The sequence below is a fragment of the Cryptotermes secundus genome, unplaced genomic scaffold, assembly GCF_002891405.2.
Source record: "Cryptotermes secundus unplaced genomic scaffold, Csec_1.0 scaffold533, whole genome shotgun sequence".
Classification (NCBI taxonomy): domain Eukaryota; kingdom Metazoa; phylum Arthropoda; class Insecta; order Blattodea; family Kalotermitidae; genus Cryptotermes; species Cryptotermes secundus.
The window spans coordinates 1095092-1107964 of record NW_019731275.1 but is presented as its reverse complement, the minus strand read 5'-3'; the positions used below and the strand labels follow the sequence as shown (position 1 = coordinate 1107964).

Genomic DNA, 12873 nt, shown 5'->3' with positions numbered 1-12873 from the left:
AAAAAAATCTGTATGCTCAAAATATGATACAAGAAGTTTGAAGCAGTTGTTTTTGGGTATGTTGAAAACGGCCTGCATAAATTAAAAGGAAGTAAATATTACAAAGATCGTACATTTTCTGGCATATAGAAACATACTTGGTAATGGCGTCCAGTTTAATAAAATATTATTTTATAGAAATATCAATGTATGCAGAATCTCTAAACCTCATTATACTTGTTCCTAATTAGAGATACTTCCATCTCTTAATGTCTTTCCATACTAATGTATCATTACTCCTACTGAAATGTCACAAACAGCTTCAGATGTGGGACAGATTTCTGTCACTGATATTCTGAAACGGCGGATAAAGCCAGAGTACTGGGACCAAAGCTTCAGAGCAAGACATCTCATCGGTCGCTAGGGAAGTGCTCAAGTCACTGTGACCTGAGTGCATATTCGAATCCATTTATAAGCGTAAGAACAAGGGACAGATATCGGACTCCTAAGTAGCCACACTGCGACAGACCGCATCTGGAGACAGACTTCATAATTTCATGGCCAGCAGTCAGCACGTAGCAAAGATGGGATTATTGTTAATATCTCCCTCAGTCTAAGAACAGGATAATTTCCTACTGGAAGGAAATATTTTCTTCAAATTCTAGAGATGAGAGAGATATTGGATTTTTTTTTTTTACAGACAGGGTGGAAATGTAACCAGTTGAGTATTAAATTGAAAGGTTACCAGGACAGCTTCTGGATATGTAAAAGGAAACTGTTTAACATAGCCAGCGCAATGTTACCACGGCCACCACTTGAAATATGGCCGCTGGGATCCCAGTTCCCAATCTGCCGCTATTAACTTAGTACAGCTCTCCCTCGGTAGGCTGTCACCCAGTCGATCCAGTCAACTAACGACTATGCTAATTGCTGTTACCTTCAGATTTCCACTTCTCTCCGAAATTCATGGGGGATGGGAATAAGGTCCTTGAAAGAGGAGACTGTAGAAAACTAACACGCAAAGAAGCCAGACGCGGAAACACGAGAGGTGGATAAACATATACAAATAAAGAAAACCAGTTCGTGGGAAACCATAGAGTAAAACGGTATAGAACATTGCAACAACCGATTCTGAAAGCTTCAGCTGTTCCATAAGGAAATCAAACGAAAAACACTTGACTGGGGGTCGAACCCAATCTCTGTTCGTATCTCCTCGTTCCTTGGATCATCGTACCGGCGATCCTTGCGGCTGGCTTCTCTGATTCCATGGTGATCTGTATCCCTTCGGACTCGTGAATCTCTTCCTTTCCGTCTTCACGGTCAGTGTATCGTGATCCTTGCGGTGCGGTTCCATCTGCTTCGCATTGTATACCACGGTCGCTATGTTTAGCGCCTGGTCCAGAGTTTCCGGATTTCGAATCCGTAACTCCCTTCCGGCCTCTCCTCTCATTCCATAGATGAAACTAGTGAGGAGCCTAAATTCTGCTTCCTCTTTTAATATGCGCCGCACTGTCGAGTCTTCGCTCTTCCTCACAGTCTTCGTGCTCAGTGCGCGACGCCTGTCTAAGAACTGGATGTGCGACTCTTCCTTCCCTTGCGTGGCTTCGTGTAGTAGATTATAGTGGTACCGAACTGGTAATTTCTCAGTAAAACGGTCCACTAGTGCCGTTTTCAACACTTCATATCTCACGTTCACGTTGGTTAACTGGTCTCTACCGCTAACGAATTGCCCAGCTTCACCTGTTAACTTGGCCTTTATGATGTTTACCACGTCTTCCTCACTCCAATTACTCACACGGGCACACTGTTCTACCTGAGCTAAAAATTCCGTTATTGATTTCGCTTGCGACTGCCCATTGCAGTCCCTAATACTTGTTGCCAGTGATAAATCCTTTGTTTTCACTCCTATTGTTAAGCCTTTCAACTGTTGTTCTAACTGTGCTATTCTTGCCTCCATTTTGTGGTTCCCTTTTATCTAACCTTACTTAGTACTTGACCTACCACCTGTCTCTTCCTGGGTGTGTGTGTTCGAATCCTGCGCTGCCGCCACTGTTATGGCGTGGTGGCAGGGAGCGTGGAGGTATCCCCACCGTTGCCACCACTGTTATGCCATTACGTCCTTACGACAGGGGTGGATTGGTAATCTCGCCGCTGTCTCCACTGTTATGCCGTCGCTACACCACTGTTATGCCGTGGTGACTGGGGGCGTGGAGGTATCCCGCTTGTCACCCGGTTTAGTATGGTGCCACCATCTTGTATGTCAATAACTCTAGTAACTTATCATTGCTTACGTCACTGGTCCTGGCTTAACTCGCAATTCGCCGAAGCTTTGGGAGGTCCTGGAGTCGTCAGGGAAGAGGGTAACACTTAAGGAAATGCTATGTTGAATTAAAATCACACATCCTATTCTATTTCCCTTTGTCGCTATATACATACTATATACACACTTTGCCGACGTTCGTCGGCTCGTATTATATTTGATGATGACCCTGCAGCACCTCATTGGTCCTATCTCCTGTCCCCCTGCTGTCGGGTATTCTACGCCTCTGTATCTCTTAATGAACATAGTCCATCTAGTTAGCACTATCTTTCTCTGGGGTTTACACTTTAAAATTATCACACTTATTGTTCACGGCTATATGAAGTTGGATCACTTACTTGAGCTAAGGAAACAGACGATCGCCATCACCAACCAACGCCCACTCATTGCCATCGCTCTCTCAGCGATAGCCTCCGGCTGAACTCTATGACACTTAATAATATTAAAAAGTCAAAAGTCAAAAAGTTTTTTGATTGATTCCTCTAGGGTTTATGTACCCTCTTTTTACTGATTCTTTGTGTTCCGGGGTATATTGGCCCGCCCATTCTGACGTGATTTTGGGTCGGTGTGGCCCACTCATTGGCTGTCTATCGAGAAGGGGTTGACTCTTTCGGGTCTACCGTCTTCTCCGACTCAGCGTTTTCCTCCTGCCATAGTGTTTATGACCTACTTCATATAGCTTCTTCCTCAATGTCAGCGTTATTACGCTGTCGCGCTAACATTCTGATTACTCAGGTATTGCCTGTTACACTTCTTCGCAAACCCAAGCTTCCTGGTATGTTTCATCATTTCTGTTTCTTAATCTTACAGTCTAGATACTATTATTCCAAATTTACCCCCCAAAAAACTATATCTACTTGTACATAACTCTTGCGCCATTACAGCCAGCATATTTAAAACCTCAATGTAATTTCCTCTATTAACAGATGCTACGCTTTCATCATGTCCCCGAAATGCTAAACCCTGACAGCCCAAAAAACAAACTGCTGTAATAAATTGGCCTACAAATTTCCTGTTCTGTTTCACAGCTTCATTGTGTTTTTTTAATTGACTGTTTGTATTGGCTGCTTAGAGAAAATTCAATCCTTCTGTTTTTACCAAACAGTGTAATTTCTTTAAGACAAGCAATGTGATTATCTGAATGCCCATGTCTTTTGCCAGATTTGTAAATGTTGTTAATGTCATTGTAACCTTCACTGTTAAACACGTGTTTTTCTTTAGAAAACAAGAGACAGGGTCAACAGAATAATTGTATTAGTTTATCACACCCACACAACCATGGAACAGCCTCATATAAACTGGTATTGAAATGACGTGTTCAAGATTTCATTTTTGTATGTAAAGTTAGATTAGGCTTAGGCGTACCTTCTCCTATTATCTTAAGTTTCTCAGTATAACTGAGTGAACTGAACGGTGTTTGAAGAAGTTTTTCAATCACACAGTGGTTATCATATGAAAGTGTCATGTTTCCATTTGTAACTTAACAGCAATCACAAAAACATTGTCACAAAGTTATAATTACGCAAAGCAAAACAAATTCTGTATCGAGAAAAATACAGAATAATAACTAAACTGACTTGTGCATAAGTAACACGCTAACACCTTCTTCTGAAAACTAGTAAGCACGCTTTCTTACTAACAGCATTTTCGAAGTCTCAGGACACCAGGAAAAATTGTGTAACTGTAGGGTCACCGACTTCCAACTGCATACTGCAATGCCTTACAGCCTGCAACATTGCTGGAAGCATGAAGCTGGAAGCATGAAGCTGGAAGCATTCCGTAACGTTTAGCTTAGCAACAGACTCCTCATATATGGAAACATTGCAGTCCCAGTTGAACTAGAACGAACGTGGAAGCGAACAACCTGTTGCTTCTTTGCGCGTTTTATTTTAAAGTTCCCTGCATTTTGGAAGAAAATAACTGATCTATCCTGATAAATGGTTTATGTAACACATTTAAACTTGCAATATTCTCATTATATGTAATATATGTTCTCAGATTAATTAATATTTTGAAGTATGAAACATTTTTTTTTCAAAATTGAAAAATTGCCAGAAATGTTTTTGGTTGCTGTTCTATAGGGAAGCAATGCTTCCACTACATCCATGTATCCTACGCCCCTGGTGGAGGGTCAGTTTAATGTTAGAGCTTAATCGCTCAATTTGAATAGAAAATGCACTCTAATGAATGTTCTGAAGGCCTTGATTTCGATCATTTCTATGTGCAATCTCCATGTAAACCTCTTATCGAAGATTACACCAAGATATTTTGCACTGTTTACCAACTGACTAAGCTCTAAATCTCGCGGTTTTAATATCCCAGCACGGGCCACATAGAGATCAGAGCTCTTGTACCGTTGTGTATGGATTGGTTGCCGCAGAGATGTATTTACGCAGCCGTTGCGCGGACCACAGAAAACACCGTTCCTCTGTTGCTGTACCACTGTTGCGATCTTGTCTTTTGCTGCGGGAACGTGTTTACCGAGACGTTGCCTAGAATGATCTCTAGTACATTTGCTTCTCTCGCGGTCATTGCATAGTAACGACTCTACACGCTACATTATCTATAGAACATTCAGAAACTCTGTGTTTCATTCACAGATGGCATTAAACGGGTTTCGTATTATTTTCAACATAAACAGCGTTTATTTCCCTAAGTGTTATCAACTGATGAGTTTTGTTAACTGAGGTGCAGTGTGTTTTCTGAGGGGTAAATCTGGTATATGAACTTCGCTCTTCATAGCGTTTAGCTGATCAACAAACGTCGTTAAGGAGCAACAAATTATATGACACCCTCCGTTGTATGCTGCCCTAAAACACTGAAATCGAGTTTAGATCATCACTTTTATGCAGCATCTTCCCAGTTACACATTCTCTCTCTCAAAAATCAGTCTCACCCAGCGATAATGCTCCAGGCTTCTATTCCAGAAATGCTAACTTGGAATCTCAACAGGAACAATCGCTATCCTGACAGAGTAGGTACGTGGTTTCCGTCTGTAATTCCACGCAAATCCTGTGATTGTAACTTGATTACGCCTCGACCTCCTAAATTCTTTGTAATTCTTCATTCACTAATCACCCTTGTATTCTAGGATATACAACCTCGACACTGAGAGCGCAAAAAAATGAACCAAAAAGATATCTCGCTTCGAACTAGTATACTACTTAACATGCCCATATAGGAATGTAGGGGACGGCTCGCAATGAATTCCGAGCACTGCTTATCTACTGCTACCGTTCGCTTGTCTTCCGTTGTGTAGCAGTCTCATGGTAGCCCCCGTGACACGAAGTCACCACACGACACGTGCTCTGCCATGCCGTAAGTAAAGTCTCGGACACTAATTAGTTTGCATTTTTAACCAATTTTTCACACCCACAGACTAACGCAAACTAACGGTAGCTTTATCTTTTATAAATAGCCCTGTCTATATTTGAAAGAATAGTGTTCATGTATTTCTTTCCGTTTCTTATTTCATTTTAGACAGTAATAGACCTAGTTCTGTTGAATGTAACTACTTACTTTAGTCAAGTCTTTACATTTATTTTCTTGACAAACTGACTGAATTTCCTGACATCTTGAAAACTTCATGCCTTAATACTGATTGCGAAATTTCTCCGTGGACGCCTGTGTCATCTGTTCGCAATAAGGCGTTAATTTATACTGACTATAGTAACTTAGGTGTATAGACATTCAAACATGTTATTAATAAGTGCAGAACAGCTAGGATAGCTCAGTCAGTACAGTGACTATGCTACGGGCTGGATTCGATTCACAGTAAAAGCAGAAATCTCTCATCCGCAGTGTCCAGGTAAATTCTCTTGGCAGATAGCTACGGATAGATCTCGCCTCGTGGTACAGCTGACAACTTATTTGCACCTAGCACCAATTGTACGAACAATTGGAGCTAATCTGTAAACGCCCACATGTCTTCGTCGCATGCAGTTTAATTAAGAGTAGGTACAGCTGTACTTTTTAGTCTACCTTTTTTATTTTGAAAAAATTAAAATAGGCTTACGAGAACACCGCGCTGTCAGTGTGTCCCCTCTCATCAACCTTGAAATGCCTGCACCAATCTTCACGAAACTTGGCATGTACAACTATATCATGACAGTTGAGCCCATTTCAGAAGCGTACGTCATACCTCCCTCCCGTCAGTGTGTCTACATGTGTATCCCCGTCTCGATGCTAGGCAATGGCTCGGTAAACGTGTCCCTGTGCTTAACGAAATAAGCAACACGCCATGAAGTCGTATGGGGGAGTGGACGTATAGATGGACATTTTCTTGACCTCGGAGCTAGCTGGAGATGAGTCATCAGCTTCACGCCCTGGCTGCTTTAAGCCCGTGGAAAGAGCCCCAGGTACCCATTGGATAAGAGATTGGGTGGACCCAGGAGCCGGTCTGGACGACTTGGAGGAGAGAATTTTCTTGACACTAAAAGGACTCGAACTCCGACACCCGTCGTCCAGCCCGCAGTCAGTCGCTATACCGACTACGCTATGACTCGGCAAAACGTTACCGCGGCAACGAATACACACGCAATAGAAGAAATTTGGGCTCGTCGCTTTCTGTGCAGTTCGTGTCCTATCAAAGGAAAGCAGGCGATTAGATCTTCCCACAGTTTCTTGTTCAGTAATTAGACTTGTAGAATTGTATTTGTTATGTACAGTGTAGGACTGTTGGGTATCGGTCTACGAGAATCTCACTGAGGTTTTACCGGTCTCTGGGCTCAACCACTGCTTTGGAGATTCCTTCTCACTTAGTTGGGACGTATAGGTCCACTGAGGCGGGAAATGACCGGGTGGGGACAGTAAGGAAGAATTTATAAGGATACAACAGTGAAATTAATCCGAATGGCTAAGGCAAATTGTACGAAACTTCATTACAGCTTACAATAAGAGAGTCTCGCCTTGTACAGATCCTGATCGTTACCGCTACATTAGCCCGCTTGATCATGTAATTGTTGGGTGTCACCAAATGCTCATGCCACTTAACAACGTTAAGACCAGAGCTCTAAGTGATGTTCCTCTCTCCGCTTGTCAGATTACATATTTTATGACGATGTGTCAACTGGTGAGTTGTGCTGCCTTTGATTGTACTCTGACTGGATTCAAACAAAGTTTCTGCCGAATACCTATCAGACTGCAGCCCTAAACTTCTTGCTAGCTGTGTAGAAGCGGAATAAATACTACTAATACTAACCCACGAATAATATTATGCTATGGATCAAAAGCAATCAGAAGTACAGAATCAGTGACAATGTCCATTGTTGCATCTATTGCAGTAATTACAGGTAAAAATGTAAAGTTATCCCTGTGCTTAACTAATTAAGCACTAGACCATGAAGACACATGGGCGAGTGGATGTATAGATCCACATTTTCTTGACCTCGGCACTAGCTGGAGATGAGTGGTCAGTTTCACGCCCCTGCCGCTTGACCCCGGGGAAAGAACCCCCAGTACTCTTTGGATAGGCGGTTGTGTGGACTCCAGAGCCGGTCTGAAGGACGTGGAGAAGAGAAAATTCTTGAATTTATCGGGACTTGAACTCCGACCCCTCGGTCGTCCATCCCGTTGCCAGTCGCTATAATGACTACGTTCTCCAGTCTCTTATTACGGGTACGATTATATTCCAAAAGTTCCTAGCTCTTTTGTATTTTTCACTGGCTTTAACAAAAATGTTAATGTTTGGAACGTCAGAAGTTACTATACACCAGCTTCAGTTGCAAGTTTAAATTAATTTAGTGAGAGTGTAAGAGGTCATACAGGCCGCACCATAGCTCAAGCGGTTAGTCGCTGGCTTCCCACCGCGGCGGCCCGGGTTCGATCCCGGTTCTGGTCAAGTGGGATTTGTAGTGGACAAAGTGGCTCTGGGGTAGGTTTCCCCTGGCAATCTTTATTCCACCAATTGCTCCACAATGACCCTCACCTATCATCTTGGGCTGGTACAATAGGCCAGAAGTGGCCGCAGTACAAGTGACTTAGTCCCAACCCACTAGAAATAAAAAAAAAAGAGGTCATACAGCAGATAGGTGGCTCTGAATGAACAAATGGTTACAAATTTTTGTTTTGAAAAAAGTATAATAGTCGTTAGTTAGGAGCAGGCATCTTCATGCGTAAAATATCTAATCGGGAGTTAAGACGCATAATTGCTTGACTATGGAATGCTAATGCTAATATTCTGATATACTGGTGGGATATCACTGTTCTCAATGCACATGTTACGAAGGACAGCTTTTATGAGGGACTAGCAGGTGTATCATATCGTTTCCGGATGTTTTAGTGAAAGAGGAGGAAGAAGGGAAATTTTCAGACGTGTAACTGGATACGAGAGTTTATATTAAACTAACAGTGATAATCTGGTTAGGGCAAAAAAAAATTGCCATTTCCAAATATCTAACCTTCAAACGCATAATCCTTCCACATAGGAACATTCATAAATATTCTTAGACGCCTTGTGACCTATTGACACATATCCAGATTATTCAAGTGTTGATAGATGTAAGATTACATTAAAACATAATTGAAATCTTATGCAATACCGATCACTGTCTGGTGGTTGCAATTGTTGAAAGGAGAATTGTCAGCCAAAAAAAATGAAGATCGCGAAGGTTTGTAAGAAAACAGTAAAACTTGAGAGAAAATAAAAGAGTGAGAGTTGAAGAGCGCTATTATATTAAAATATTGAACAGCTTTTTTACTATTGGTAAACTTGAGTGTTAATCAGTGCCTCAACAAGGCTCGGGGAAGTATTCATGAAAATATCAAAACTCTGTTCATATCGAGTCTAATTTAACACGACCGAAACTGTGGTCCGAGCCAACCTCGCTCGAGGTCTCCAGTTCCGTTCTGTCTTTCGAAACTGACAGATGTTCTCAAGCCGTGAATTTTACATCATGTATCTTAGAAGCTTCAAATATTGTCACATGTAGGGTGGTACGCGTGACGAAAATAAAGATCTCTAGTTCTGATGATTGCATTTATTAGTACTTCAGGTACATTCCGTCTCAATTACAATTAATACAGCGCTATCGCTGATCTACACAATTTACAGTTCACCATTGCACACGCAAGAGTATTGTCTATCTTCACTAGTCGTCTCCTGGTAACGGATCTCAACACAGGGATTATAATAGTCCCGCAGAATTACACACTCTAAATACGAGTATTACACATGAAGTCTTCTCTTCAGAGCCGCACTCTTGCAACCAACTCTTAACTACAATGCACTTCACTCTGCAGTTTACATTGTGCACTCTGCACTACTCTAATCTCAAAGTCAAAGCCCAAGTCACATTGGGACTGACGGTCGGTCAGTGTGTCTGTCTTGGTGTCGAGCCCCGGCTGGGGCTCATGACCAATTTTGTTTTTTTTTCTTGTTTTTTTGTTTTCTTTATATGAAAGTTACTCAAGTCAAAGTCAAAGTCACATTGCGACTGACGGCCAGTCAGTCAGTAAGTCTTGGTGTCAAGCACCTTCCTGGGGCTCGTGACCAGATATTTATTACTGTTTAATAGTTACGGTCTTATTCTTCTGGGGCGCCCCCTCTGACGAGGGGACGGGTCTGTCCTCTGTACATGCTGCTTGTCCTTGTCAGCGCAGTCTTTCGCGGGTCCGAGTCCCTAGGGACTCGCGACCATATTTTACTGTCTCAGATTCGATACTTCCTTTTTCGTTGCCTCCTACGACTCGCAGGGTCACGGTGGAGGTAGTTGACCCCGCCTCCACACGGGTGACGAAAGTTACTGAGCTATTGCAGATCGTTATACAGGCTCCACACGGACCAAACGGAAAACAAGTCACGCGATTCCTAGCCAGCAATTTCATTGGTTCGCTGACTGTTGCCTAGAAACGAGCAATAATATTCGTCCACTGAGACAAGTTTTCCATTGCTGCACGTTGAACGTGTTTACTGAGCCGTTGCCTAGAAACGCTTTGAGCAAATACGTTACAGTATTTTAAATTGGTATAATATAAAATTCGAGGAACGCCGTAGCGTAGTTGGTTGAGGCACTATGCTACAAGTCTGAAGGTCTCGGGTTCGATTCCCGATGAGTTCACTGAAATTTTTCAATTTACTTAATCCTTCCAGCCGCGCTATGGCCCTGGGGTCGATTCAGCCACTAACAGAAATGAGTACTAAGAATCTTCCTGGGGGTAAAGGGCAACCATCGCGTAAGGTTGGCAACTTTACCGCCATCTGTGAGCCGACTATCTAGAAAATGTGGCTGCCTCGACGCCTCACAACAATATGGGCCTCCACGGCCTGTTACATGGATAACTTCATCTTTAAATATGAACTAAATTATGCAAAAAAAACTAGACCGTTTTTCTTCACATTAGTTTAATTAATTATAACTTACCAACAGCCGTGGCCAATCACAGGTAACATTAAAATACATTATATAGAAGGAAAATATCAATTTAAATAAAACTATACAAAGAAAATATTTCCCCTGGGAAGAACTTATCTTAATTTAAGAAACAAAACTTACATATACTCGTAATATTAACAACTTTGGGGCACCTTAATAAAGGACTGAACTGTACATTACTGCTTACACTAAAAACTTGTGCACTTTCCCGTGTATCCTTTTGCGTAACTAAGAGGAAAGAATGCACCCATAGTTTCCAAAAGATCCCGCATGTGCAGTGCTAAATTCGGTAATTCGAGAAAATTGAAATTTTGTGCTCAGGGGCCCTTGTGAATGGCCCTTATTTTTGAAGATAGAATGTTCATATTCACTGAGCCTCTATCTATAATTGATACTCGCTTAAATATCAAATATGAGGAAATCAATTCAACGGTTCAGGAGCTGCAGAGGTGCAAGTATACACAGAGAAATGCATTTTTCGTATTGAGGGTCTCTGAAGATACGTAAACCCGTCAAAAGCTTGAAATGTATTTTTGTCATCATACAGTACTTTCTCATATTACGTATGTAACAAACTAAAAGTGGGGAAATCCCTACTTTACTATGCATTTAGTAAGTACACGAGGACTAGCAATTTCTAACCACGAGATACAGTTTATCTTCCCCTTCAAACGTTACAAATGTCATCATGATACTGTCGTGAGGAACAAACTGTTCTAAATTTTAAATTTCCGAGAATGGAGTCATTTTTTTTAGATAGATTCATACAATCTGTCCAATTAAGGACAATGAGCACTTTTGTTGACTGATGTGGAACTATGTCATTAACAGTATTAATAAGGCTATCCCAGTAGATGCCTTAAGATTTGTGGCATGTATACACTTAAAACTAGCTAAATCTATCAGATAGGTCTGACGGCTTGAATCTTTTTAATCTCCTAACTTCATCTTCATGGGTTAGTAGTGAGGCTGCGAGTTCGTTTGGATGTACTTGTAGTCTCCGACTGTACTTAGCACTACACTTTTTAATGTCTTCACGCACTGTAGATACACTTAAGTCCTTATGTAACACTGTATTGGGCACATGGCGCATCAACTATTTCTCTGAGAACCTTGTTCTGAAATCGTTGTAGTATTTCCAGGTTTGAATTGCTGGCTGTTCCCCACAATGATATACCATACGTCCATATAGGTTTGAGTATTGCCTTGTAGAGTAAGAGTTTGCTATTAAGAGATAGTTGTGATCTTCGTCCGATTATCCAGTACAATTGCCGAATTTTCAGGCCCAATTGTTTTCTTTTGCTGAAGATATGTTTCCGCCATGTTAGCCGGCGATCTAAATGTATGCCAAGATACTTGGCTTCATCTGCTTGTGGTAGTTGTGAGTCATTTAGTGTAACTGGCGGGCATTGTCCTTTTTTCATAGTAAATGTTACCTGGACCGATTTGCTCTCATTGACTTTGATCTTCCACTTTCTTAGCCATTTTTGCATGTCATGTAGGTTTTCTTGAAGACATCTAGATGCCGTAGCAGGATCCAAATGGGTTGCTAAAACAGCGGTGTCATCAGCATATGTTGCAGTCATGGTCATTTCGGTAGTAGGTAGGTCTGCAGTGTAAAGGAGGTATAGTAACGGGCCTAGTACCCTGCCTTGAAGTACCCCAGCTAGTATAGGGTAGATTTCAGTGTAGAAATCTTCATGTTTGACGAAGAAATATCTTTGGTAAAGGTAAGATTTTAAGATGGAGAACATATTATTGGGCAGATTTGACTTTAGTTTGTAACAGAGTCCCTGGTGCCACACCTTGTCAAATGCTTGGCTAATATCCAGAAAGGTTGCTGTACAGAACTTCTTTTCTTCTAGGGCAGTGGAGGCTTCTTTCACTACTCTATGTACCTGTTCAATAGTACCGTGCTTACTTCTGAAACCAAACTGATGGCTTGGTATTAATTTCTGTTCTTCTAAGATTGGTGTGAGGCGTTTCAGCAAGAGTTTTTCTAAGACCGTTGAAAGGACTGGTATAAGACTTATAGGTCTATACGATGCAATCTCTCTGGGATTTTTCGCCGGTTTAGGAACCATGATGATTTGCGCTATTTTCCATTGAATGGGGAAGTGCTCCACTCTCAACACTGAATTGAAGATCATTGTGATTACGTGAAAACACTTCTCAGAGACTTCCTGTAGGACCTTCCCTGTA

At 41.7% G+C, this 12873-nt stretch overlaps 1 protein-coding gene across 2 annotated transcripts in view; it reads left to right on the top strand.

Annotated features, from left to right (window-relative positions):
- Window positions 1-5534: 5534 nt before the first annotated feature.
- The window catches only part of LOC111866837 (facilitated trehalose transporter Tret1), a 98916-nt gene continuing 91577 nt past the window's right edge, over window positions 5535-12873 (top strand). For both annotated transcript variants that reach the window (XM_023856142.2, XM_023856141.2), the window contains exon 1: window positions 5535-5617. In XM_023856142.2, the coding sequence (XP_023711910.1) occupies window positions 5613-5617 (5 nt within the window). In that variant the 5' untranslated portion in view covers window positions 5535-5612. The remainder of the gene's footprint in view (window positions 5618-12873) is intronic.